Source organism: Piliocolobus tephrosceles, chromosome 20 (genome assembly GCF_002776525.5).
Source record: "Piliocolobus tephrosceles isolate RC106 chromosome 20, ASM277652v3, whole genome shotgun sequence".
Lineage (NCBI taxonomy): Eukaryota > Metazoa > Chordata > Mammalia > Primates > Cercopithecidae > Piliocolobus > Piliocolobus tephrosceles.
This window is the reverse complement of record NC_045453.1, coordinates 52,709,988-52,734,242: the sequence shown is the minus strand read 5'-3', so window position 1 is coordinate 52,734,242 and position 24,255 is coordinate 52,709,988. Positions and strand designations below refer to the sequence as shown.

Here is a 24,255-nt window from a genome sequence, read left to right as displayed (position 1 = left end):
TTCACGGAAACACTGAAAGGTTAAATGAAAATATAAAATTAGAATTCTCTAGAGATAAAAAAAGAAAAACTATGTGGTCATCCCCTCACTCCACCTCGGCCTCATGCATCTGTCCCCAAGCAAGTAAATATTGATAACTCCAGACCACTGCCCAAAGGCCTCTAGAGGAATCCAATGGAAAACCATCCCCTGTCATAATGATGCTATTAGGAATTCCTTCATGGTGGCTCACCTGATTGGAGTCTTAATTTTTCTCACTGAAAACTGCCAGTCAAGATAAGATTTTTCAGCAGTTGTGAGTTAGAAATGACTTTTCACCGAGCACACTCCCTCCATCTGCCTGCCTGGTGGATGGTTCTCTGCCAGTATGGCTGCCCACACGGTGACCATGCTATGCCCCAAATCACCCACCACTTACATACCTGGAGCATGCCCTACATTTTCCTCTGCTGTGTGCTTTGGAAGAAAAAAATGTGTGTAGTTGGGAAGAGAAAGTTCTGAATTCATATTTCAGAATTTTGTGAAAGCAATTTTGTTATTTAATGCCAAGTGTTCCAACCCAGGAGATTTTTCACATAAATTGCTTCGCAGACCTCTTCCTCTCACAAGTAGCGGGCCGAGGCATAAAGTCCCAGGGCTTCAGCCCTGGGCTGTGAGTAAAAGCCCTAGGCTGGGAGTCTAAACATCAGGGTTTGAACTCAGCTCCCAGCTGCCCCTAGTTCTTTCTGTGTTGCCTACAGCAGCTGTGTTAGACTCAGAACCTCTCTTCTCTGCTTGATAAAATGAAGACAGTGACACCTGCCACACAGGGTTTGTTGTACTCAAAGGAAAAAAAAAAAAATGTCTTTTTTTTTTTTGAACAAAACAGGGAACTAAAAAAGACTTTGTCTTTTGACAAAAACCGAGTCCTTTCTGATGAGACCCACCTTTGGGTTTCCTTGTCAGTCACTGTAGAATCCAGTTTGAGCAAGAATCGTGCTAATTCAGTTTAGGGAAAATCCCCAGCCCTTGGTATCTGACCACCCTGGATATCCTGTCACCTTGGCCTGCCTTCAGCAATAATCCTATCAAGTCAGTTTGGCCAGAAATCTTTATCCTTCATGTTTCCTCATAGAAATTTTCCATCTGCTGGCCCTTACCCTACTCCATGGTTCTAAATCTCCATGTATGTTTGTTGAGGTCAGATTTGAGCCCTTATACCTATCGCCACGGCTCCCTATCCCCTTGAATAAAGTCCACTTTACCATGTTTAACAAGTGTTTGGGTACATTTTTTTTCTTTAACAGTTTACGACAGCTCAGTAAGGTTGAATGAATGTGTACAAAAGTACTTCAGGAACTGTACATTTCTGTGCAAAAGTGAGATTTAAGAAAAGCTTAAGGCCCTATGATCAATCACACACACAGATACTGCAAAATTCAAGGAGTGCTCTGTTCAGTCATCCTTTAAGGACCCCAGGGAGGCAGCCTTGGCACTCCTGGCTCTTACAGGACCCGTGGGGCATGGCTGTGCTCACTTCTGGAACCGTGCAGTGGCCCAGTGATGCTTAAGGCACTTTCCTCGCCCACCTCAGCGATCACACCTAAGGTGCCATTAGCTGTCCAACATGCAGTGAGGAATCCTGGCATCCGGGCCTGATGCAGGGAGTAGAACTGTTTCTGTATAAAAAAAAGTCCTGACAGCCGGGCACGGTGGCTCACACCTATAATCCCAGCACTTTGGGAGGCTGAGGCTAGCAGATCACGAGGTCAGGAGATCGAGACCATCCTGGCTAACACAGTGAAACCCCGTCTCTACTAAAAATACAAAAACTTAGCCGGGCGTGGTGGCAGGCGCCTATAGTCCCGGCTACTCGGGAGGCTGAGGCAGGAGAATGGCGTGAACCCGGGAGGCGGAGCTTGCAGTGAGCCGAGACCACGCCACTGCACTCCAGCCTGGGCGACAGAGTGAGACTCCGTCTCAAAAAAAAAGAAAAAGAAAAAAAAAAAAGTCCTGACAATCCTGTGTTTGGTTTGTTTTTCCTAGAGTTTCTGCTTAGCCATCATTAGCATGTGCAGTGTCTCACTCTCTCCACCATTATTTAGTTATTTTTTTTCTTAAGACAGGGTTTTGCTCTGTCACCCAGGCTCAAGTGCAATGGTACAAACGTGGCTCATTGCAACCTTGACATCCTGGGCTCAATCTGTCCTCCCTCCTCCACCCCTCAAGTAGCTGGGGGTGCCCACCACCACACATGGCTAGTTTTTGTAGTTTTTGTACAGATGGGGTTTCACTATATTGCCCAGACTGGTGTTGAACTCTTGAGCTCAGGCAGTCTGCCTGCCTTGGCCTCGCAAAGTGCTGGGATTACAGATGTGAGCCACTATGCCTGACCTCACTGGTCATTTTAAATTCCATTCATTTATTTTAAAATACCTTCACAAACAAGGATACTGTTGCTACTTTAGCCTGAATTCTGTGCTGATGTGTTGGACACTATGTGACTAAAAGCATACACCTCACCAGAAAGGCTGAAAAATAGCCCGTGCAGTGGGGCAGCCCAGCTTGATAAAGTATTAGGGATACCATTGACTCTCTAATCACCTAATTCCCCTTCCCATACACCCAGCTGGTGGCAAAGGCTGTCACTGGCAAGGAAAAGAGAAGAAATTGCCCTCACCTGCATGCTTCTGTGTTCATGGTGATGGTAGATGTGGGGCCCAGTGCTGCACAGGAGCTCCTGTCCCTGGTGCTCCGGCAAGCGGGGGCACTGCATGGTTTTCACTGTGTCACCCTTGTGGTTCTCCCACCCACCTGCAAAGACTCTGAAAAACTGCCCCTTTGGGCTGAGTCTGAGGACTGCATTTCTTAAAGAGGCATTCTGTGCCTCTGTGGAGGCCTGTGGAGGCAAACAATCCCTGTTTTATGTAGAACATCAGTGTGCAAAGTACACAAACACCCCTAGGATCTAGCAACTGTAGCAAAATGTCAGAAACCCCCCTGGGAACTCCTTCTGTGCTCCCTGGCCGATCTTGTGGGAGGGCACACCACTGGGCCCAGTAAGTGTGCATGTTACCAGGAAAGTGAGCAGTGCTTTTAACAGTCTCGTTTTTGAAGATGGAAAAATGGAAGACATTTCTCTAATTGCAAATGAAACAAAATAGTGTAAATTAGTATCTAAAATCTTTTTAGGCTTTCATAGGAAAGTGGGTGATTGATATCAAAACAGTATGTCATTTTATGATTCGAGGTCGTTTTTACACAGCAGTTCTCCCTTGCCCCCAGGCCATACGTTCTAAGAACCCCAGTGGATGCCTGAAACCACCAATCCTAACATATATATACTGTGGTTCTATATATGCATACCTGTGATAAAACCTAATTTTATAAATTAGTCATAGTAAGAGATTAACATCAATAACTAATAATGGAACAGTTTTAACAATATAGTGTAATAAAAGTTATGTGAATGTGATCTCAAAATATCTTAATTTTTTCTCTTTTTTATGTTTTTTGGCTATTTTGATATTCTGTTTTGTGAAGAACTTCTACGCATTTTCCTATTGGGTTTTCTATCTTTTAAAATCGATTTTTTATTTCAAAGTTTTATTTTCCAACTTTTATATTAGGTTCTATTTTAATACTTTTGGAACAGAGTTGACCAGGGGTAGCTGAAGCCTCAGAAAGCAAAATTGCAAATAAAGCAGGTTACTGTATAATATCCTCAAATTGGAATGTGTCTTATAATGCATAGCAACTTGCAGTTATAATCAACAGTCATTTTGCTTTCTTGCAGCTAAATAAAATGGCATGTTGGACAACTGATGGCATCTTAGGTGTGATGAAATAGGATGTGTTTCCTTATGACCCCATTTTCTCATTCTTGGGGCTCCTTTCCACCCACCTGGTTGGCAACCCTTCTTCTCTCCCTCTCTCGCCTTCCAAGGCCCTACACAGTCCACAGAGAATCCTTGGATCCCTGCCTTGCCATTGGCTTTGACCTTGTGCCTGTGCCTATCGCACAGACCTAGATGTCTGGAATGAGTTCATTTTCTGTACCAGTAAGCACCAAACAGACCATCTATGTCATTTGCAGGGCCCAATGCAGAATGAAAATGAAGGGCTCCTGAGAATTTTAGGATGGTGGATGCAGAGCATAAAACCAAGCATTAAACCAAGTGTGGGCCCTTCTGAATTCAGGGCCCCGTACAACTGCACAACTACCACATCCACATAGCCAGCTCTGGTGCCAGCCTCTGGCTTCAGCTTCCCTATCAATACCCCAGGTCCCTGCACCCTGACAGCCACCAGGGATACGAGAGGCAACCTCTGCGGCTCTCTCAGACCGCCTTGGACCCAGAACAGATGCTCCTTTGACCTTCAAAGAAAGCTTGCTAAGTGTCCTATCCCAGGCCAAGACTTACCTCATGGTCCTGACAAGCTTCTGCGTACTCTGTTTTACCCTCTTCGAGTATACAAAATGAACCCATTTCACCGGAGCTTGCCTGCTTTGGAGAATTGGATATGGGTTTCTTGCCCTTTTGCCCTGCTACTTCTCACTTTGGATCAATTCACTCTTTCACAGATGAGTGTTCTGTGCAGATTTGAACGGGGGGATGTGGAAGAATGTTTCTGACCCTGAGATGTCACCATGATCCGTTTCTTATTTTGGTGGGTGGGAAGGGGCTCTTGATCTTTAACAAAGGACTGTGGAAAGTGAGGAATCTCTGGACGCTCCTTCCCAGGGAGATTCAGGACTGGAAAGGTGACTCCAGTTCTGGATTCATCCAAGTCCCGACCTTCCTCAGGAGGCAAATCCCTCATTTGCCACAGCTGAGGTCCAAATGCTGCCCATCTCCTGAAAGCCAGAACCACCATCGTTACCTCCCCCCACAGTCTGTGTCAGTTTTCCTTCCAGAGAAAGCTGGTGGGCTTCCTTCGGAGATGCAAGCGTAGTATTGTAGCTACTCACCTACTTTCCATTCTGATTCTTTACCTTTTTCTGTATCATCATATTTTCTCATTGCCAACTCTAGCCACACAAAAAAGCTACAAATCTAAAACTCCATGAATACAGAAGATAATCTCTTCTATATAGTTAGAGAGCTTTTATATTAATATTGTGAGGTACATTCTCTTGGAGACAAGAGTGTTCAAAATCACCTTTAACATTTCAACAATTGTGTAAATTTCTATATTCTTCATAAAAAATCAGTGTTGTCTCTTAAAGATTCCTTTTTAGATTATCAAATGTAAGGGAATATTTTTAACACTTTGTTGTTTGTTCAGACTTAGAAGGTAACAATGAATGGTGACTTTCAAAACTAAGAAAAGTGACATTAAACTTTAAAGAAAAAATATCATGACTCAGGATCCCTTTTGGGTTGTATTTTAAAAGATAATGAAGTTGACATCATCTAGACTTGAAATTAATAAAAGTTATGCTTCTAAGGAAATTTAGAGTTTTGAGTTCCCCTAATTTTGATTCTTTTACATTTAAAAGCAAACCTTTACTTTTGGGGAAAAAAGTACTTTTATTTTCATTTATATACTGCTTATAGTTTGGATTCTTTAAATCTATGGTTATTCTTATTTCTAATAAAGTTTTAATTTTTTTTTAAGTTTTTTGACACATGTTTCAGGGAAATTATGAAATCTGGACAAGGTGTGATTATATGACCACTACCCAGTGGACATGAGGGGCAGACATGAGGATAAATTGCAGAACATTTTCTTTGCCTCAAAATCTGTATCCTTTAGCTTTGGTCTCCCAATAGGAACTTTAATGTACCCTCTGTCTCTGTATTTGCCTATTCTGAACATTTGATATAAATGAATTTACATAATATACGACCTTTCGTGCCTGGCTTCTTTCACTTAGCATAGTGTTTTCAAGGTTCATCCAGGTTGTAACATGTATCAATACCCTATGATTTTTATTGCTGAATAATTTTCCATTGTACGAATATACCACATTTTGTGCCATACGTTCATTCATTGATGGACTCATTTGGGTCCATTCATTTGGGTTATTTCCATCTCTGGATTATTACAAATAATGCTGCTATGAATGTTCATATTTTGTATGTTTTTGTATGAATATGTTTTCATTTATCTTGGTTATATGCATAAGAATGGAATTGCTGGGTCATATGGTAACTCTATGTTTAACTCTTTGAGGAACTGCCAGACTGCCTTTCTAAGTGAATGCATCATTTTACACTCCTACTAGCAACACATGAGAGTTCCAATTTCTCCACATCCTTGTTAACACGTATGGTTATCTGACTCATCAATTATAGTCATCCTAGTGTATGTGTAGTGATATCTCATTGTGGTTTTGATATTCTTTTCTCTAATGACTAATGATGTTAAACATCTTTTTATGTGCTTATTGGTTTTTTGTGTATCTTATTTGGAGAAATGTCTGTTCAGATCACTTGACCATTGTTTAAACTAGATGAGTTGTTCTTTATGTATTCTAGATACAGGCCTCTAATCAGATATATGAATTGCAATTTTTTTCCTTTTTGTGACTAGCCTTTTAACTTTCTTGATAGTGTCTTTTGAAGCATAAAAGTTTTCAACAGAAAATCCAATGTATTGTTGCATGTGCTTTTGGTATTATGTTTAGAATCCATTGCCAAATTCAGGTCATAAGATTTGTCCTTATGGCTTCTTTTAGGAATTTTGTAGTTTGGCTCTTGCATTTAGTTATTTTATCCTCTTTGAGCTAATTTTTGTATATGGTATAGGGTAAGGATCCAGTTTTACTTACTTATCCATTTATTTGCATGGAACTATCCTGTTACCCTGTCACTATTTATTTAAAAGACTATTCTTTCACCCATTGATTGGTCTTGGCATCCTTGTCAAAAATCAATTGGCCATAGGTTCATGGATTTATTTATAGACTTTGATTCTGTCTCATTGATTTATGTGTTTTTCTTTTCTTTTCTTTTCTTTTTTTTTTTTTTTGAGACGAAGTCTCACTCTGTCGCCCAGTCTGGAGTGCAGTAGCACGATCTCAGCTCTCTGCAAGCTCCGCCTCCTGGGTTCATGCCATTCTCCTGCCTCAGCCTCCCAAGTAGCTGGGACTACAGGCGCCCACCACCGCACCCTGCTAATTTTCTGCATTTTTAGCAGAGACGAGGTTTCACCGTGGTCTCGTTCTTCTGACCTCATGATCCGCCAGCCTCGGCCTCCCAAAGTGCTGGGATTACAGGCGTGAGCCACCGTGCCCAGCGATTTATGTGTTTTTCTTTGTCAGTACCAGACTGTCTTGATTAAATCTTGTAGTTTTGTAATAAGTTTTGAAATCAAGAAGTGTGAGACACCCAATTTTGTTCTCTCTTTTTACATTGTTTTGGCTATTCTTGATACCTTGAGTTTCGATAGGAATTTTAGGATTAGCTTGTCAGTTTCTACCAAAAAAAGTCAGCTGGGATTTTGAGAGATTACACTGAATTCACACATCAATTTCAGAAATATTGCCAGCTTAACAATATGGTCTTCTAACCCATGAAGGCAAGATATCTTCCTATTTATTTAGCTCTTCTTTAATTTTTTTAAACAGTGTTTTGTAGTTTTCAAAGTGTAGGCACTTATTTTTTTTAAAAAGTTTATTCCTAAGTAGTTTATATTTTGCTATTATAAATAGAATTGTTTTCTTAATTTCATTTTTGTATTGTTCATTGTCATTCTATAGAAATACAATTGAATTTTTATATGTTTATCTGGTATCCTGCAATAGTGGTGAATTTATTTATTCCAATAGTTTTTTTAGTGGATTCCTTAGAGTTTTTTTTAATTTATGGGGTCATGTCATCTGTGACTAGAAATAGGCTTACTTCCTTCTTTCCAATTTGGATGCCTTTTAATTCATTTTCTTGCCTAATTGTTTCTACTAGAAATGGGGAAATAATTTATTTTTATTTTCACCTACCTCTAGCTGGAATGTCAGTTTCCTTTGATTGTGAATGTAGACAACAATCCACAGTCACATTAGTGGTACCCGTGACTCTCTCATCACAGACATTGTCATAGTTCATTACTGTTGTTACAGCTGTCTCAAAATATTTTTGTGCTTTGAGATTATTGTCATCCTAATTAGATCTTACCATTAGATCTTATAATTTAATGCATTATTAAAAGTACAATTAATAACAGAGGTAGAATATCACATATTTTTATATTTTGATAATTATAGCTAATATAATTGGTTTTTCATTGTTATTCTTTGCATTTTATTTTATACATATAGAGAAAAGCATTTAAAGGGGACTGGGGAATAAAAAGTTCCAGAGAAGATGATAAGATCAGGAAGTCCTGGATGCCACTAAGCCTGCCACTGAGCCAGCAGCTCTTTAAGGTTGTTCATAAGGGCAGGCACGTTCTTTTCCATCCTTAGGACTCTCTGCTTAAAAGCCTAGCTGCTGTGTTACAGATGGAGAAAAGGAAGCATCCATTCATTGTTTCAACTAGCGAGTGTCTTTGTAAAACCTACTAATAAACTTCTGTGCTTTTGTCCTACCAGGTACCTTCTCAAACCAGATTTCATGAGGCGGCCTGATCGAACATTTGACCCCTTCTCTGAAACTCCCGTTGATGGCGTTATTGCAGCCACTTGCTCAGTGCAGGTAAGGCCCCTGCTCATCACAAGGTAGTATAAATATATATGCAAGTGGTCCTTGAAATAAATTTTAAAATATTTAATGTTAAATTGTAAGATCTTTGTGCTGCTCACAACCTTGACTGAAGATTCCACCCCCTTTTTAAAAAATGAGACACATTTTTTCACTAGTAAAATTATTAGCTATTTAAAGTGAAAGACCCTATCAAAAAAGTACCTGCTACATGATTCCGTCTATACAAAATTCTAGAAAATGCAAATTATAGGGACAGAAATTAAATCAGTGCTGGCATTTGAAAAAAGGGCAGGGAGGAATGGGTTACAAAAGGGCACAAAGAAAATTTGGGTGATGATACAAATGTTTATCATCTTAATTATGGAGATAGTTTCACAGATGTGCTCATATGTCCCAACTGATCTAATTGTGCATTTTGTTTTTTTGTTTTTTATTTTTTGACACCAAATATCACTCTGTCGCCCAGGCTGGAGTACAGTGGCACAATCTCAGCTCACTGCAACCTCCACCTCACAGGTTCAAGTGATTCTCCTGCAGCTGTAGCTGAGATTACAGGTGCCCACCACCACGCCTGGCTAATTTTTATATTTTTAGTAGAGATGGGTTTTTACCATGTTGGCCAGGCTGGTCTCGAACTCCTAACCTCAGGTGATCCACCTGCCTCAGCCTCCCAAAGTGCTGGGATTACAGGGATGAGCCACCATGCCTGGCCTAATTGTACATTTTAAATGCATATAATTTGTTGTATGTCAAATATACCTCAAAAAAACTGGTTCAAATTGTTAGCTAGAAAATAATGTAAACAAAAGACCCTAATAAATGGCTATAGTCATTTAAACACTAAATGAAAAATCGTCTCTCCATAGCTTTATCGTAGATAGACTAACATTGGTCTTCACAAATATGTAAAACTGTCCTAGCTGACCAGTGTCAATATCAGTAACAACAGACAAATTCTAAGTTCACTTTTCTGTGTGTCTCTTTTCAAGACTTCTAAAAGAAATCATTAATAAGTATGGCATGATGGAATTTCAGAGCTATGAAGGGTCTTAGGACATACCTGAATTCATCACCTCATTTCATAGGTGTAGACACTTACGTGAGATGAAGAGGCCGTGGACACTATTTATTTGTATTATGATTCATATATATTTTTTCTTTCTTCTTTTTCTAGACAGTTCTAGAAGGTAGAACATCTGCTTGAAACAGTTGGGGTCTTTCTGCCTATAGTAGTTGTTCAATAATGTTTTGGTTTAATAGGAATGAATACTTTATTGCCGTAGATAATTGAAATTCCTGCCCCCACTCAAAAGACGAATTTCTTGCTTCCTGATTACTTTTTGCTACTGATGCTTACACAGAGTTTATTTCTCTTTGCTCTATTTCTGTGCTGCTGCAGGTTATATCAGGTCAATTCTTATCAGATAAGAAAATTGGCACCTATGTAGAAGTGGATATGTATGGGTTGCCCACGGACACCATACGTAAGGAATTCCGAACTCGTATGGTTATGAATAATGGACTGAATCCAGTTTACAATGAAGAGTCATTCGTATTTCGGAAGGTAGGACATTTTCAGCATGTCAAACTTACTCTACTAACTTGGGAACCATGTTTTAGTTCACAGACGCTACACGATACAGAGGCACTTATTCAACCGACAGCATCTTCTTTTTCTCTTCTCCTAATGGCTAACTTCTGTAGCTGTCATAGGATCATTGGTTCCATTTGGCCCTGCCCTCTTTTTAGTTCTCCTCTCTCCCTGGAGGAGCCCATCTCCTTCATGGCAATGCCTCAGCTCTGGGTTTGCCATCTTTTAGAATGATTCCTTGCTGGTGGACACCATCGTGCACTAGAGAGTTCTTCCCTACCCTGGAAGTTACTGGTAACTTACACTATTTCTTCAGCCTAGTAGTCAGGTAAGATGCTGCACTCCAAAATTTAGGTCGGTAGACGTCACTGCATGGGTCAGTTGGCATGGTCCTGTCTCCAGAAAGAGTGGTACATGTTACCGACTTGCAGTTCTTGTCCTTCTTGTGCCCTTGTTAGTGTTTTACTTTTTTCTCCTAATACTGTGTGTTGGATCCTAAAAACAATCACAGCCATTCTTTCCCATGTTCAGTTTTTAATCTCTTACTCACCTTTTCCCTTGGTTTATTTTTTGTCTATTGAAGATGCAGTGGAAAATCCACATGTTGACAGTGCTGTCTCCAAGAATGTTCACTTGCCTTTCTTATTTATTCTGTTATCCTGACCAAAATGATTTCTTGCTGCTTCTTTAGGCACAAGATTTCTAGCTGGTTCTGCTCCATTTGTACATCATGCAACACAGATAATCGGCTTCTTGCCTTAACAAAATAGGGATTATCCATTTCAGAATAGAGTAACTGGCTTACAGAAACCAAATGAAGGAAGATCAATGTAGGTTTGATGAAACAGGCCATTTTGACATTTAAGTTTACCCTGGGATGTGAATCCTGTTATCCACGCAACCTTTGCATCCCAGTGTCTTCTTCTCTGTCCCTGTCGGGATATGGTGTAAATTACATACACAGCTGTGATTTGATTTTTTCCTTCCCTGGTATTTCCAATTTGTTATAGCTGGATGCACTAGTGTTCTAGCACATACTAACACAGTATGGCTAGTATTCTTTGGCATAGTGAATAATCCCTGTTCACATTTCTAGAAGTTGAGAAAGTTGACTCAGGTATTCTTATGTTTTGGATGAATGAAGAAATACCCAACTTAAAAAATACAAAAAAAACTAGCCGGGCGAGGTGGCGGCGCCTGTAGTCCCAGCTACCCGGGAGGCTGAGGCAGGAGAATGGCGTGAACCCGGGAGGCGGAACTTGCAGTGAGCTGAGATCCGGCCACAGCACTCCAGCCTGGGCGACAGAGCGAGACTCCGTCTCAAAAAAAAAAAAAAAAAAAAAAAAAAAAAAAAAAAAAAAAAAAAAAAGAAATACCCAACTTAGTGTTTATATATAATAGTTCTGGCACTAGAAACAAGATGCCGGTTCTGAGTCCTTCTCTGTTCTCCAGAAGTTAAGTAGTTTTTTTCACTGCTAGCAAGTGCTTTAAAAACTTTTTCTTTCTTGTCATTGTTGTATTTTTCACTAATTTCACATGGCAAGAATGGCAAAGCCCAACCCTCTGTTCACTGCAAAGGGAGCAAGAGAGAGGGAATTGGCTAATTTGCCGTGATTTTTCCTCTTCATCGTCATTAAGCTGGAATTAAATTATAGCCTCCAGATGTAAAAAGGCAACCATCCATTGTCTAGCTCTAAACATAGCACTCACATCAAGTAAGATGTTCTGGTTGCTTTTAGCCAATAAAAAGGCATTCCTGATTAAACACATTACCCTTTTTGTAATGTTGCTATTTTGTAACTGAATCAGGTTTCTGCCATCTGAACTCAGATTTTATGTTCATTTATTCAGTTTGGGGATGGCAGGAGTAGGTGTCTTAAAATCAAAGTATGTTAATGTTTCTAGCTACCGCATCTTATTCTATTTGATATCTCAACATTTGCTGGAAACTGAGGAGTCCAGGAAACAAGGAGGACCCAAATTTATATATAAAAGTTATCTCTTATGCATGAAGCATTTGTTCAGAGATACCTTTCATATTCTTAAAAACAAACAAATATAGACATCAGGAGCATGCCAGATATTTGATCACAGGATTAGACCTCAAGATCCCCAATTCCCAGACACCACTCTGTCACTGATATCTGTGAGATCAAGGAAAGTGGCTTGATTTCTCAGTGTGTCGTTTTTCTCATCCATTATATGGGTGGGGACAAGGATCAATCACAAGGGTTGAAGCAGTAATCTTTAACATTCATTTCATCTAACATTTTTCATGAGATGGTTTCCAGGAAACATGTTCCAGTTGCTTTTCTCAGTGTCTTGGGCACGGTAGCTCATGCAGTACATTTTTGGGAATGCAAATTGATCATGGACTTACTTTCAACATCAGGGAACATTTAAGAACAGCATGGATTTGGTCCACACTCCTTAGAGTCGTGGTTCTTGGGCGCTGCATTGGAAAAATCTGTGAAAATTCCCGTTCTCTCTTTGCAGGTGATCCTGCCAGACCTGGCTGTCTTGAGAATAGCAGTGTATGATGATAACAACAAGCTGATTGGCCAGAGGATCCTCCCACTTGATGGCCTCCAAGCAGGATACCGACACATTTCCCTTCGAAATGAGGGAAATAAACCATTATCACTGCCAACCATTTTCTGCAATATTGTTCTTAAAACATACGTGCCTGATGGATTTGGAGGTAAGACATTTGGGTACAGAATATGATATAGATGAGGTCCTAGATTATAAGATTATAAAACATCTTGCCCATGCTTTAAAAAACAATAATAATACTATCTATTCCTGCTAATGCTGCCAACCCTGATCACCTTGAATACATCAAGAATACATCATAACCTCAGGTTTCATAGTAAGAAATGAAAGTGTAAAGCTAGATTATCTTTAAAGTCCTTTCTTATTTTAAAGTACTGTAATTTTACATTGTTTATCAATTTCTACAAACACATTTTGTGAATGGTGTACTTACACCGACAGTCAGACTAGGGGAAAAAAGACATAAATAAGGTGAAATCATAGATATCTTATCAATAGTATCACTAAAAGATTTAAATTGAACTCAGCTATCAACCTGCCTGAATTTTCTTTCAAATCCTTAAGAAAGTTCAATTTCATAAAAAATCCCAGTCATCAATTCACATGCTTTAAGGTAAATCAATGGGAGGAATCCAAAGCTAGATTAAATCATAGGATTTTGCTTACATGCAAACATGTTAACTTTTTATGGTCCCCATCTAAGCAAATAACATTAAAAGAAAGCAAAGATCCTCTACATTGTCAGTCTATTGATCCATAAGGGAATAGTACAGCAGGATGACAGCATCCGATTAGCCAAGGGTTCAAATCCTCACTCTCCACTGCTGGCTGGGTGACCTTGGGAAGAGGATGTAACCTCTCAAACCCCTCATTTCCTCCCCTCCAAAGTGAAGATAATAATACTACCTCCCTCATAGCATTCTTGTGAGGTGCTTTATCATTAGAGTGCATGACATAGCAAGGCTTAGAAATGTATGATCACATGGGGGTTGATGGGGGGTGTCTGTAGATACAGATATAGTTTCTATACTCTACTGGAACACATCACTATTTTGTTTGGGGAATATGGGATAATTTTGCTGTTTGTTTTTAGTAGTGCATGCTTCTCTGGAGGGCAGATTTTCTGCAACTAATCCACAACTTTAACAGTCTAATATCAGAGTCAAAAAGTGAAATAAGCTATGAGTATTTTTCCATCCCATAACTCTTAGTCCAGGCTCCTTCCTTCTTCTCCTTTGTTTTTCATAAAAACGGGAAGCTCATTAGAAGCTACAACATACAGTAATAGAGGTAATAACCCATAAAAAGCCTGGAAAGGGGTGCTGTGAGGCTGGGTAAGAGGATCAGAAGAGGGCACTGGAGACCAGTGGTGGGTTTAGGAGCAGCAGCCTGTGGCAAACCTCAGAAACCTGCCAGCAACACAGCACGGTGGTGGCCATGGGGCATCAGCTGATGAGTTAAATCATACTTCACATACTTGAGCTTAGAAAGCAGGAACTGTGGAATACCTCACACATTTTAGAAATAGTTGTATAAACCCATAGGATGGAAGATTTACAAGTTTTGCCTCTGCATGGGTTAACTTCTCACTGAAACTCTAATTCATTCTTGGGAACTAAGCCACTCGAATGGAAAAGGGAAAGAAATCATTTGTTTAGCTTCTACTTTATGCCAAGAGCTTTATGTAAAGAGATCCAAAAGCATGAAGTTGTTCAGAATGGATGTAAGCACAGGGAGATCTGTGCGCAGAAACATCTGTATTTACAATGTAGCTTATTAGCAGTGTTGTGTTTAAGTATTGAGCCAAACTAATCTCTTTAATATTAGTCCTGCCAGTATTCTTTCCTAACATGTCATTGTGGCTGCTTGCTTTTTATCAGAAGCATTTGAAATTTCTGTGTACCATTGATGAGATTCTGCAGTCGATGCCTTAACCAGATTTGACATTCAAATACAATTTATTCAAAATTATCTGGTCATCTATTTCGTAAGTGAAGAAACCAGGGACAGACATTATGAGGTGTCAGGGTCTTCCCTGTAGATAACAGAAGAAGAATATGAGAACTGTCTTTTTCCAAATCTCTGATCTTCTTTGTAGCTTCTTGACTTATTCAAAATATATTTATATTTTCTCTGTTTTGGCAACCCCCACATTCATATCTCAGTGTATTTATGTGCTGAACCAGTGAAGTAGGAAATCTATAGTCTGTGTTCCCTGAAGTATTGATACTCCCTGTTCATTCCACAGGAACAAGTTCAAAATGAAGCTCAGCACCATCACACTCAGCGTTTCCTAGAAAAAAAGAATTTTTTAAATTTTTCCTAGAAAACAAAGAAACTCATCAATATACATCATTAGTTTATATTTAGCTAAAGAAAGATAGTGTGGATTTTCATACTTTGTTCCACAAATATTTTATAAAAAGTTAAGTAGTTAAAATATGTATCAGAGAGCAATTCTGAGAACACAGAGGATCAAATAAGGGTCACTCACAAATCTACTGCCCAGAGACAGCTATTGTTTACTTCCATTCTCATTTTTTCCTGTTTGTTTATTTATTTATTTGGGACAGAGTTTTGCTCTTGTCACCCAGGCTGGAGTACAATGGCGCGATCTCGGCTCACTGCAACCTCCATCTCCTGCGTTCAGGCGATTACCTGTCTCAACCTCCCAATAGCTGGAACTACAGGATGTACCACCATGCCCACCTAATTTTGTATTTTTAGTAGAGACAGGGTTTCGCCATGTTGACCAGGCTGATCTTGAACTTCTGACCTCAGGTGATCCACTTGCCTCGGCCCCCCAAAGTGCTGGGATTACAGGCGTGAGCCACTGCGCCTGGCCTTTTCTGTTTCATTTTTAACAAAATTAAATCTTACTATACCGCTCATTTGGAATTCTAATCTGTTTTTTAGATTATGTTTCCATGTCATTAAATATTTTTATATTTTTATTAGCTGTATAGGATTACATTTTATGTTAGCCATAATTTAGTTATGGATAAACACTGAAGTTTTCTTTCTCGGCCCCTCAGGAAACAGAGGCAGGAATTTGAGTGCAACTCCTCCTTCTCGTTTCTATAGCATAAAAACTCTCAAAACTGGCCAGGTGTGGTGACTCATGCCTGTAATCCCAGCACTTTGGGAGGCCGAGGCAGGTGGATCACATGAGGCCAGGAGTTCAAGACCAGCCCGACCAATATGGAAAAACACTGTCTCTACTAAAAATACAAAAATTAGCCAGGCATGGTAGCACGTGCCTGTAATCCCAGCTGCTCCAGAGGCTGAGGCACAAGAATTGATTGTACCTGGGAGGTGGAGGTTGAAGTGAGCTAAGATCACGCCACTGTACTCCAGCCTGGATGACAGACCAAGACTCTGTCTCAAAAACAAAACAAAACAAAACAAAACAAAAACTCCCAAAAGACACAAAGAAATAACAGAGCAGTGATGGTTACCATGAGTTCTGAACCCTTCCTGGCTGTTTCTAAGCAGCCAGGATGCAAAATGTCCAACAATACAGTCTCTTAACTATCAGAGAAAAAAAAAAGGTAACATTTAGGACAGATGATTAGGAATGAATAATGAAACCTTGGTTTAATTTTTTCAATATTATTTTGCTACAAAACATAAAGAAAAAGAACCTTGTCTTTTACTCCCTCTGTCATACACAAATAGAAGTACTAGATTGGGTGCTAGGAGCATTCTTCCTTTGTCAACTCCAATGAGACTCCCGAGTGCTGGGATTATCTTTGCTGCTTTATCTGTAGGTGCCAATGCCACCGTAGATGGCATTTGCCCATTGCAAGGCTTTATCATTGTTAGACACTGCCGTTGGAAACAGGAAGCAGTTCCAGGGCTAAGGCTTTGGGTTATGTTTCTTTTATTATTACTGAGTGATAGGGAGGGGAGCAAATAAAAGAGTCGGAGCTTTGCTTCCGGAATCTATGGGGTCTCAGCATTGTATGGAAATGTCACTCCCAGCTGTGTTTCATGAGCCTCCCAGCGCTTTGTTCCTCGGGCAGTGCTGATCATTACTTCTGCAACAATAAATTTTGCCTTCTCTTCTACAAGTATTTTACGTAAGGGAAGACGAAGTGGCCCTCTATTTCTTTGTACATTTCCCCTTTCCACTTCCCTATTATTAAAAATACATCCTGCGGGGTGGGGAGGTGTTTTTTGTTTTCTCTGCCCAGCGTTTTCATAGGGCTGCTTTCCAACCATTTTCACAAAGATAGTTGTCTGTTTCTTATATCAGATGTTTCCAAAGGAAGAATGTTCTTAATTAAGATGCCATTCCTGGGAAATAATCTCAGGACTTCCTGATGCAATTTAAACTTGTTCCATCTGTCCTCTTCCTTCCGGGGGCTAAAATGTCATATTCTATTAAATGTTTATTGAAAAACCCAGTAGCATATTCACAATGATATCTTTCTTATGGCCCTTTCTGAACTACAGAAAATATTAGACTTCAAGAAGAAAAGCTCTGGAGGGGAAGGGGGCAGGATAGATTATGGTAAAATACATTGGAAATTGCTAGACTAAGCAAATGTAAACAGGCTTATCTATTGCATGATTCCTGGGATGGACGGTAAATGCCCAAGGGGAGGGAGAGAACATAAGCATTTCCCAATCTTATTTGACCACAGGATCTTGTTGCCCAAGCACGTACTGTGTTTTCTACCATTCTAGGAAATGCAGTTTGAGAAATGCTTAATCTTTTGGTAGGAACCCAAAGGACTAAGACAAAGTCATAGATTTGGGATTTGCCTTTCTTTATCAGCACCACATTGCAGCTGATAGGGGAACAAGTATTTTTCTTCTGCCTGTACCTCTTGGTAAGTTAGAAATAGTAGAGCGGAACAGGAGGGAACCTGGGCCAGGAGTGAACACATAGGGGTGGGGAGGAGGAGTGTAAGTGCCATGGGCAGGCAGTGCTCACCACTGAGGCACTCAATGATTTGAAAAGCGTTGGTTAAACAAACAAAAATCAACCGAGTTCTCCTGAAAAGTGAGTCAGCCTCTGGAAGTCTGTACTAAGGAATTGCCATCTTCATTTCCATTCTTAGAGACACCTAAATTGATGCTTTCAACTCTGTTTGAAAGTCAGGAAGCATGGGAGGGAGGAAGGGAGGGGAAAAGCGGGGCATACATGGAAAGTCTTTACTAGGAGAGACCAGCTTCATGGAAATGGCATTATGCCCAGAAATAGATGGTGTTTTTAAAAATACACATAAGTAAAGCTTTAAGTTAAGTCTTAATGAAAGAACCAAATCAGAAAAAGCAGACTGGTTTCTTTTTAAAAAGAGAGGTTCTGGAGCCCCTGCTGGGGCCTCCAAGAATCTCCGGTGTTTTAGGCCACCCCTGTGGGTTCTGCAGAGTCAGGAGTTTGCATGCATCCGTCTTTACCCTGTTAGATGTACAGTGTGGCTCCCTCCTAGCAAGGCCTACTCACCTGCCAGTGGATGCTACTCAGCACTGAAAATGAATTCTTGTCGCAGTGATTTATCCTGTGGAACTCTAAACTAAATGGGAAATAGGCAGCCACAGTATTCCCCAATAAAAGGAAGGAAGTCCAATGAAATGTCATATTGGCACCAAAGGAAGATATTGGGTTTACTTGAATATGCAAAACTTTGGCCAAGAATATACCCAATGTATTTAACCATTTCCTTAAGTTATTTTTCTGAGCTGAAGCAAGGAAAAAATAAATACCATTTTTCAAGTACAGTTACACAAGTAGGTAAGTATGAGATATTTGAGGTACAGCTTTTCATTCTCTGATTACAGGTTATTTTAAATGTGGCTATTAAAAATCAATTTCCTTTTTTGATATGCAGCACTCTTCGTATCTACCTATCCGTATGTCTCACATGTGTGTGTCCCTGGCCAGTGGAGAAACTGAATTACAATGAAAAATTATCTTAAAGATGCCAAGACGGGCCTTGGCTCCCTAATGCTGAGCCCTTTGCACTTCAGCAGAAAATTTTTGTCAGAACTGTCCCCGGTATTCAAATGCCATTCTTCTGCATTGATCTATAACTCCAGCTACAGAATGAACACCTGCCACCACATGACCAAATTAAACATCCTAGAAAGGGGTGTCCAATCTTTTGGCTTCATTGGGCCACATTGGAAGAATAAGAATTATCTTGAGCCACACATAAAACACACTAACATTAACGATAGCTGATGAGCTAAAAAAAAAAAAAAAAAAAAATTAAATTAAAAAATTAAAAATTAAAAAAAGTGTGTGCATAATTCTCATAATATATTAGGAAAGTTCACAAATTAGTGTTGGGCCACATTCAAAGCCATCCTAGACCACATGTGGCCTGTGGGCCATGAATTGGACGTGCTTGTCCTAGAAGTATCTACTTTGTTATTTGAAATTGCTAGGAATGAAGCATCCATTTCAAATAGCCTGCTAACTTTAGCCTTGCTCAAGGCATTTAGTCCTTTTGTAATCTATTTTTTGTCTTATCTGATTTAATTTGAACAAATCTTACTTTACACTTTTCATATTTTTGTTGCATTTTGTTCAAGAACTTTATATTGCATTATTATTGTATATTGTAATTTCTTAAAGGTAAAGAAAGACAGAATCTAACTGCAAATAAAACTTCTCAAATAAGACGTTTCAGAAAATAAGACCCAAATAAGGCAGGATGTTAGGATCTAGCATCATATGTCCCTAATAGTGTCTAGATTTGTTAATATTGGTAATTCAAGATAGATTTAAGCAATGATATTTATCCAGCTAATGGATAAATCTTCAACAGGCTCTGATTTTGTTGTATCATTTAGGTGACATCTACGTAATCCTATAGCAGATGGCTGACGAGAGCATCTCAGACAGCTTGTCTGTGACAAACAAGACAGTGTGGATTCAGCTAGGTCAGGATTGTGTAGAATCAGCCCTAGAAGCTGAGACCAAGACATTGTGGCATAAACAGGAGGAAAACCACTGGGATTCTAGCAGGAGGTCTCCAGGGGCTGCTGGACCCTCCATGGTCTTAATGATAAAGCCTGCCTTGTACACTTAAGCACATGCCTTTGTGTGGAAGATGCATCCCCAAGAATTTAAGTAGTGAATTTTCTTCCCTTCAATTACTGTGGCAATCAAATGTACAGTTGTCTTGTTCTCCCTCTGCACTAGTTTCCTAGCACTACTGTAACAACCGCAAACTGGGTGGTTTAAAACAACAGAGATTTATGGAGGCTAGAAGCCTGAGACTAAGGGGTGGGCCGGACTATGCCCCCTCTGAAGGCTCTTGGGAAGAATCCTTCCTAGCCTCTTTCTGGCTTCTGGTGGCTCCAGACAGTCCTTGGCATTCCTTGGCTTGAAGCTGCACCACTCCAGTCTCTGCCTCTGTTGTCACATGGCCTTCCTCCCTGTGACTCCATGTTCTCTCCCTTCTTATAGCAATACTAGTGACTGGATTTAGGGCCCACCCTCATCTAGTATGATCTCATTTCAGTCCTCTTCTAAAACCTAAGCAAAGACCCTATTTATAAATAACAATCACGTTCTGAAGTTCTAGGTAATGGAAGTTTTGGTGGACACTATTCAATCTACTCCACCCTCTTAATTCTGCTTTTAATTTTTATTTTGTATTATTTTTGAGATAGAGTCTTGCTCTGTCATCCAGTCTGCAGTGCAGTGGCATGATCTCAGCTTACTGCAACCTCCACTTCCCAGGTTCAAGCAATTCTACTGCCTCATCCTCCCAAGTAGCTGGGATTACAGGTGTGCACCACGACACGCAGCTAATTTGTGTGTGTGTGTGTGTGTGTGTTTTTAGTAAAGATGGGATTTCACCATGTTAACCAGGCTGTTCTCAGACTCCTAACCCCAAATGATCCACCCACCTCGGCCTCCCAAAGTACTGGGATTACAGGCGTGAACCACTGTGCCCGGCCTCTGCTTTATGTTCTTAGTACTCCTTCCATTCATCATTCCTCAATAACTATTTTAAAGCTTATTAAGATTAAATTTTGTTAAGAATGCCTATCAGGCATATAAGTTATATAAACTGCTATATTATTTAACTGAACCATGAACTTTCTGATAAAATGACAAAGAAATCATTTTTCGTACTAAGATGTTCCTAAATCCATCTTTTTATAGAAAAATTGAAAGCCCATCTGAGTGTCTACCAGTGGGGAATAGTTTGATATACAAAATCAATGCGACATTACCCATTTACTAAAAATAGTTTTCAGAACTATGAAGATATAATATATGCATCAATGAAAAAGCAGGTTATATAACTCTAAATAAACCGTGGAAAAAATGTATTCCTGTGCAAAAATTACACAAAAGTATACAAAACTGCTTGGTTAGGATAGAAGGATCATTTCATTCTTTAATGTCTTTCTTTATTGATTCTGTAACTTGTTTTAAGTAATTAAAGTATTATCTGTTATTCCTATGGAAAAGACTACCAGTTATTCCTCAAAAATGCCATATACTTTCTTCAGGCCCCCAGACTGATTACATGCCATTAAAAATTAGCGAGTGTTTCCTACCCACCCACTCCTATGTGTTATCACTGAAATGGGCCATTGGGATTGGATACTTGACAAAACATATCCGACGTGGGAGTGTACAGAGAAGCATAGACCAAGTATAGCTCCTGCAAAGAAGGGCAGAAAAGTTTAATGGATACAAGTTAAACCTCACTCTGCCTCATAATGGTGTGGACAAGTGGCAGGAAGAGGCATTTGGGAGTCAGGCACAAAGAGTTGCGCTAAAAGTCTAGGTTGGTCAAATTGTGTCCTCATGTGCTGAAGGACCTGAGTCATGCCCGCTTCATGGCATCCTGATGGTGATGAGAAAGCCATGTGGTTCTCCTAACACAGCATCACCTCGTGGGTGACCAGTGACCACAGGGCAGGGGGATGCTGAGTAGAAAGGACATGAATTGGCATCAGAGGAGTCTTCTGAACATTGCATTTCCTCTCTAAGCAATGAAGGTAAACCCTGTGTCTCCTCCAGACACTACTGACTGAAGAGAGATGTCAGCACCATCAGCACCACTAAAAGTAATGTTGGGAGCCAAAGTGTTGCCATGAGATTCACCAAATGGTTGTGAAGAGAGATAGCAGCAGTATGATGCAAAGATCGAGCTGCCACCTCCTGAACCTACTTAAGGATCTTAGCATCACAACAAGTGGGGCAACCAGCCTTTATATCCCTCAATGAGATGCATATAAAGTCACAGCACCTCATAGAAGTACCCTTAATGAAAGATGTCAAGAGGGATTGCTGTAGATTAAAACTGACTTAAGAGCCATAATTATCAGAGACATAGTATGAAATGTGGTACCTTGATTCAAACAATGTAACTATAAATAGGGGAAATATTAAGATGGACTGTGTATTATCACAGTAAAGAATTATGCCAATTTTGTTGGATACAGCATTGGGATGGTTGGCTCCAAATTAAATTTAGAGCTGCAGAGACAAGTTATTAGGAATTAAATGTTCTGATATATGGAATTCACCTTAATATATTTCAACAGAGAGGAAAGAGAAAAAATGAAAGGAAATGTGGCAAACAAATGTTTATAATTGTTGGGTTGTCATCATAAATATATGAGCGGTTATTGTACTTTTCTCTCCACTTTTGTGTATACTTGAAATGTTTTATAACAAAGAGTTTAAAATAGATAAATAAATTCCTAGAATATTAACTTGCCAAAAATTGTTGTCTGTGATTTTTTTTTTCCCGAGCAAGATTTAAGAGCTAATTTTTCCACAGCTGTTGTTGAGAGGCAAAGAGTTCTTTGGGACCATAGGTGATAAAAACAGACCTTCTCACATGCCACTGCTGGGAGAATCAATTGATGCAATTTTGGTGGAGTGCAATTTGGCAATAACTACCATAGAACAAATACCCTTACCCATCGTTGTAACTTCTAAGAATCTATTCTATAAATATATGTAGAGGTATGCTATGAAATGCTCAAAGGCATTCCCTACAATGAATGTTCAAAGACATTCACTACAATGATACTTTAATAGCAAAGAACTGAAAGGACAGGCTGTCTACCAATAGGCAACTGGAAAATATTATAAGAAATTATCTTAATATTATAATTAACTATAAGAAATTATCACCATTCAGAGAATGGAAAGTTTAAGCAGCTCTTATAAATAATGTATTACAGCTATATTGCCAATATGAGATTGTTTCCCAAGATATCTGACATTAAAAAATGGTGCAGAAAACTATGAACCCATTTGGAGTTTTAAAAAATGTCTGAATGGATACAAGAAATGGATAATAATAGTTACTTTCTGGGCATAGGATTAGCAGGAGAGAAAGTTTTCACTTTCCATTTTATATATTTGAATGTTTACCACATGCAGATGTTATTTTATTTTATTTTATTTATTTATTTATTTATTTATTTATTTATTTATTTATTTATTTATTTATTTTTCTGAGATGGAGTCTCACTCCGTCACCCAGCCTGGAGTGCAATGGCATGATCTCTGCTCACTGCAACCTCCACCTCCTGGGTTCAAGTGATTCTCCTGCCTCAGCTTCCCAAGTAGCTGAGATTACAGGCATGCACCACCAAGCCCGGCTAATTTTTGTATTTTTAGTAGAGACAGGGTTTCACCATGTTGCCCAGCCTGGTCTTGAACTCCTGACCTCAGGTGATCCAACCGTCTCACCCTCCCAAAGTACTGGGATTACAGGCGTGAGCCACTGCCTCTGGCCAGCCATGTGCAAATGTTATTTTCTGTTATAAAAAGGAAAAGAAAAAAAAATTGAAACCGAGAGAATTATGTGCCCTATGTACTGAGAATGTTATCTTAAGAATTATCCTAAGATTGTAATTAGGAAAATGATTCTGTTAGGGAAAATTTATAAACTTACACAGTATTTAAAATGTATAAATTATGGAGGGTTTCAAGTTAACAAGAATAATTTTGCCTTCTATAGTAAGAGTAAATTATACACAATTATATGCAACTCTGAAAGTACTTTGAAATCTTCAAATGACATTAATATAAAATATGAAATTCTACTGTCTTTAAGTTCAGGTTATACCTGAAAAAACACTAGAGAAAGATTTCATTTTGTCTACCATGGAACCAAAATTGACTTTGAACATGTATTATCCTTCTGTATCAAAAAATAAGACCTACGTGCCTCAGGTACTTTTTACGTTCATCATCTCATTGAATTATCACGATTATTCTGCAGGGCAGGTGGTATCCATCCTAATTTCCAGATAAAGAAACTGAGGCTGGGGACATTAATCAACTTGCTGAAAGTCACACACAAGTGAAAAAACAGTCAAGAACCCACACACTTCACTCGGTTTGTCCTGACACTCTGCCTCTTTCATATCGGGAAAAACTAAAGGGAAAAAAGAGACAATAAAAACATCCTCTGGTCTTTGGCCCTTGCTTTTACTCCTTTCTTGTTTTCTGCAACTAGCTGTGCCTTCCTCAGTGTG

The 24,255-nt window shown here is 39.4% G+C and overlaps 1 protein-coding gene across 1 annotated transcript in view; it reads left to right on the top strand.

The window, feature by feature from the left end:
* The window catches only part of PLCB4 (phospholipase C beta 4), a 266,056-nt gene that overhangs the window by 194,122 nt on the left and 47,679 nt on the right, over positions 1–24,255 (top strand). Inside the window, exons 24-26 of the mRNA XM_031934696.1 lie at positions 8,516–8,618; positions 10,027–10,191; positions 12,715–12,919. Of these exons, the coding sequence (XP_031790556.1) occupies positions 8,516–8,618; positions 10,027–10,191; positions 12,715–12,919 (473 nt within the window). The remainder of the gene's footprint in view (positions 1–8,515; positions 8,619–10,026; positions 10,192–12,714; positions 12,920–24,255) is intronic.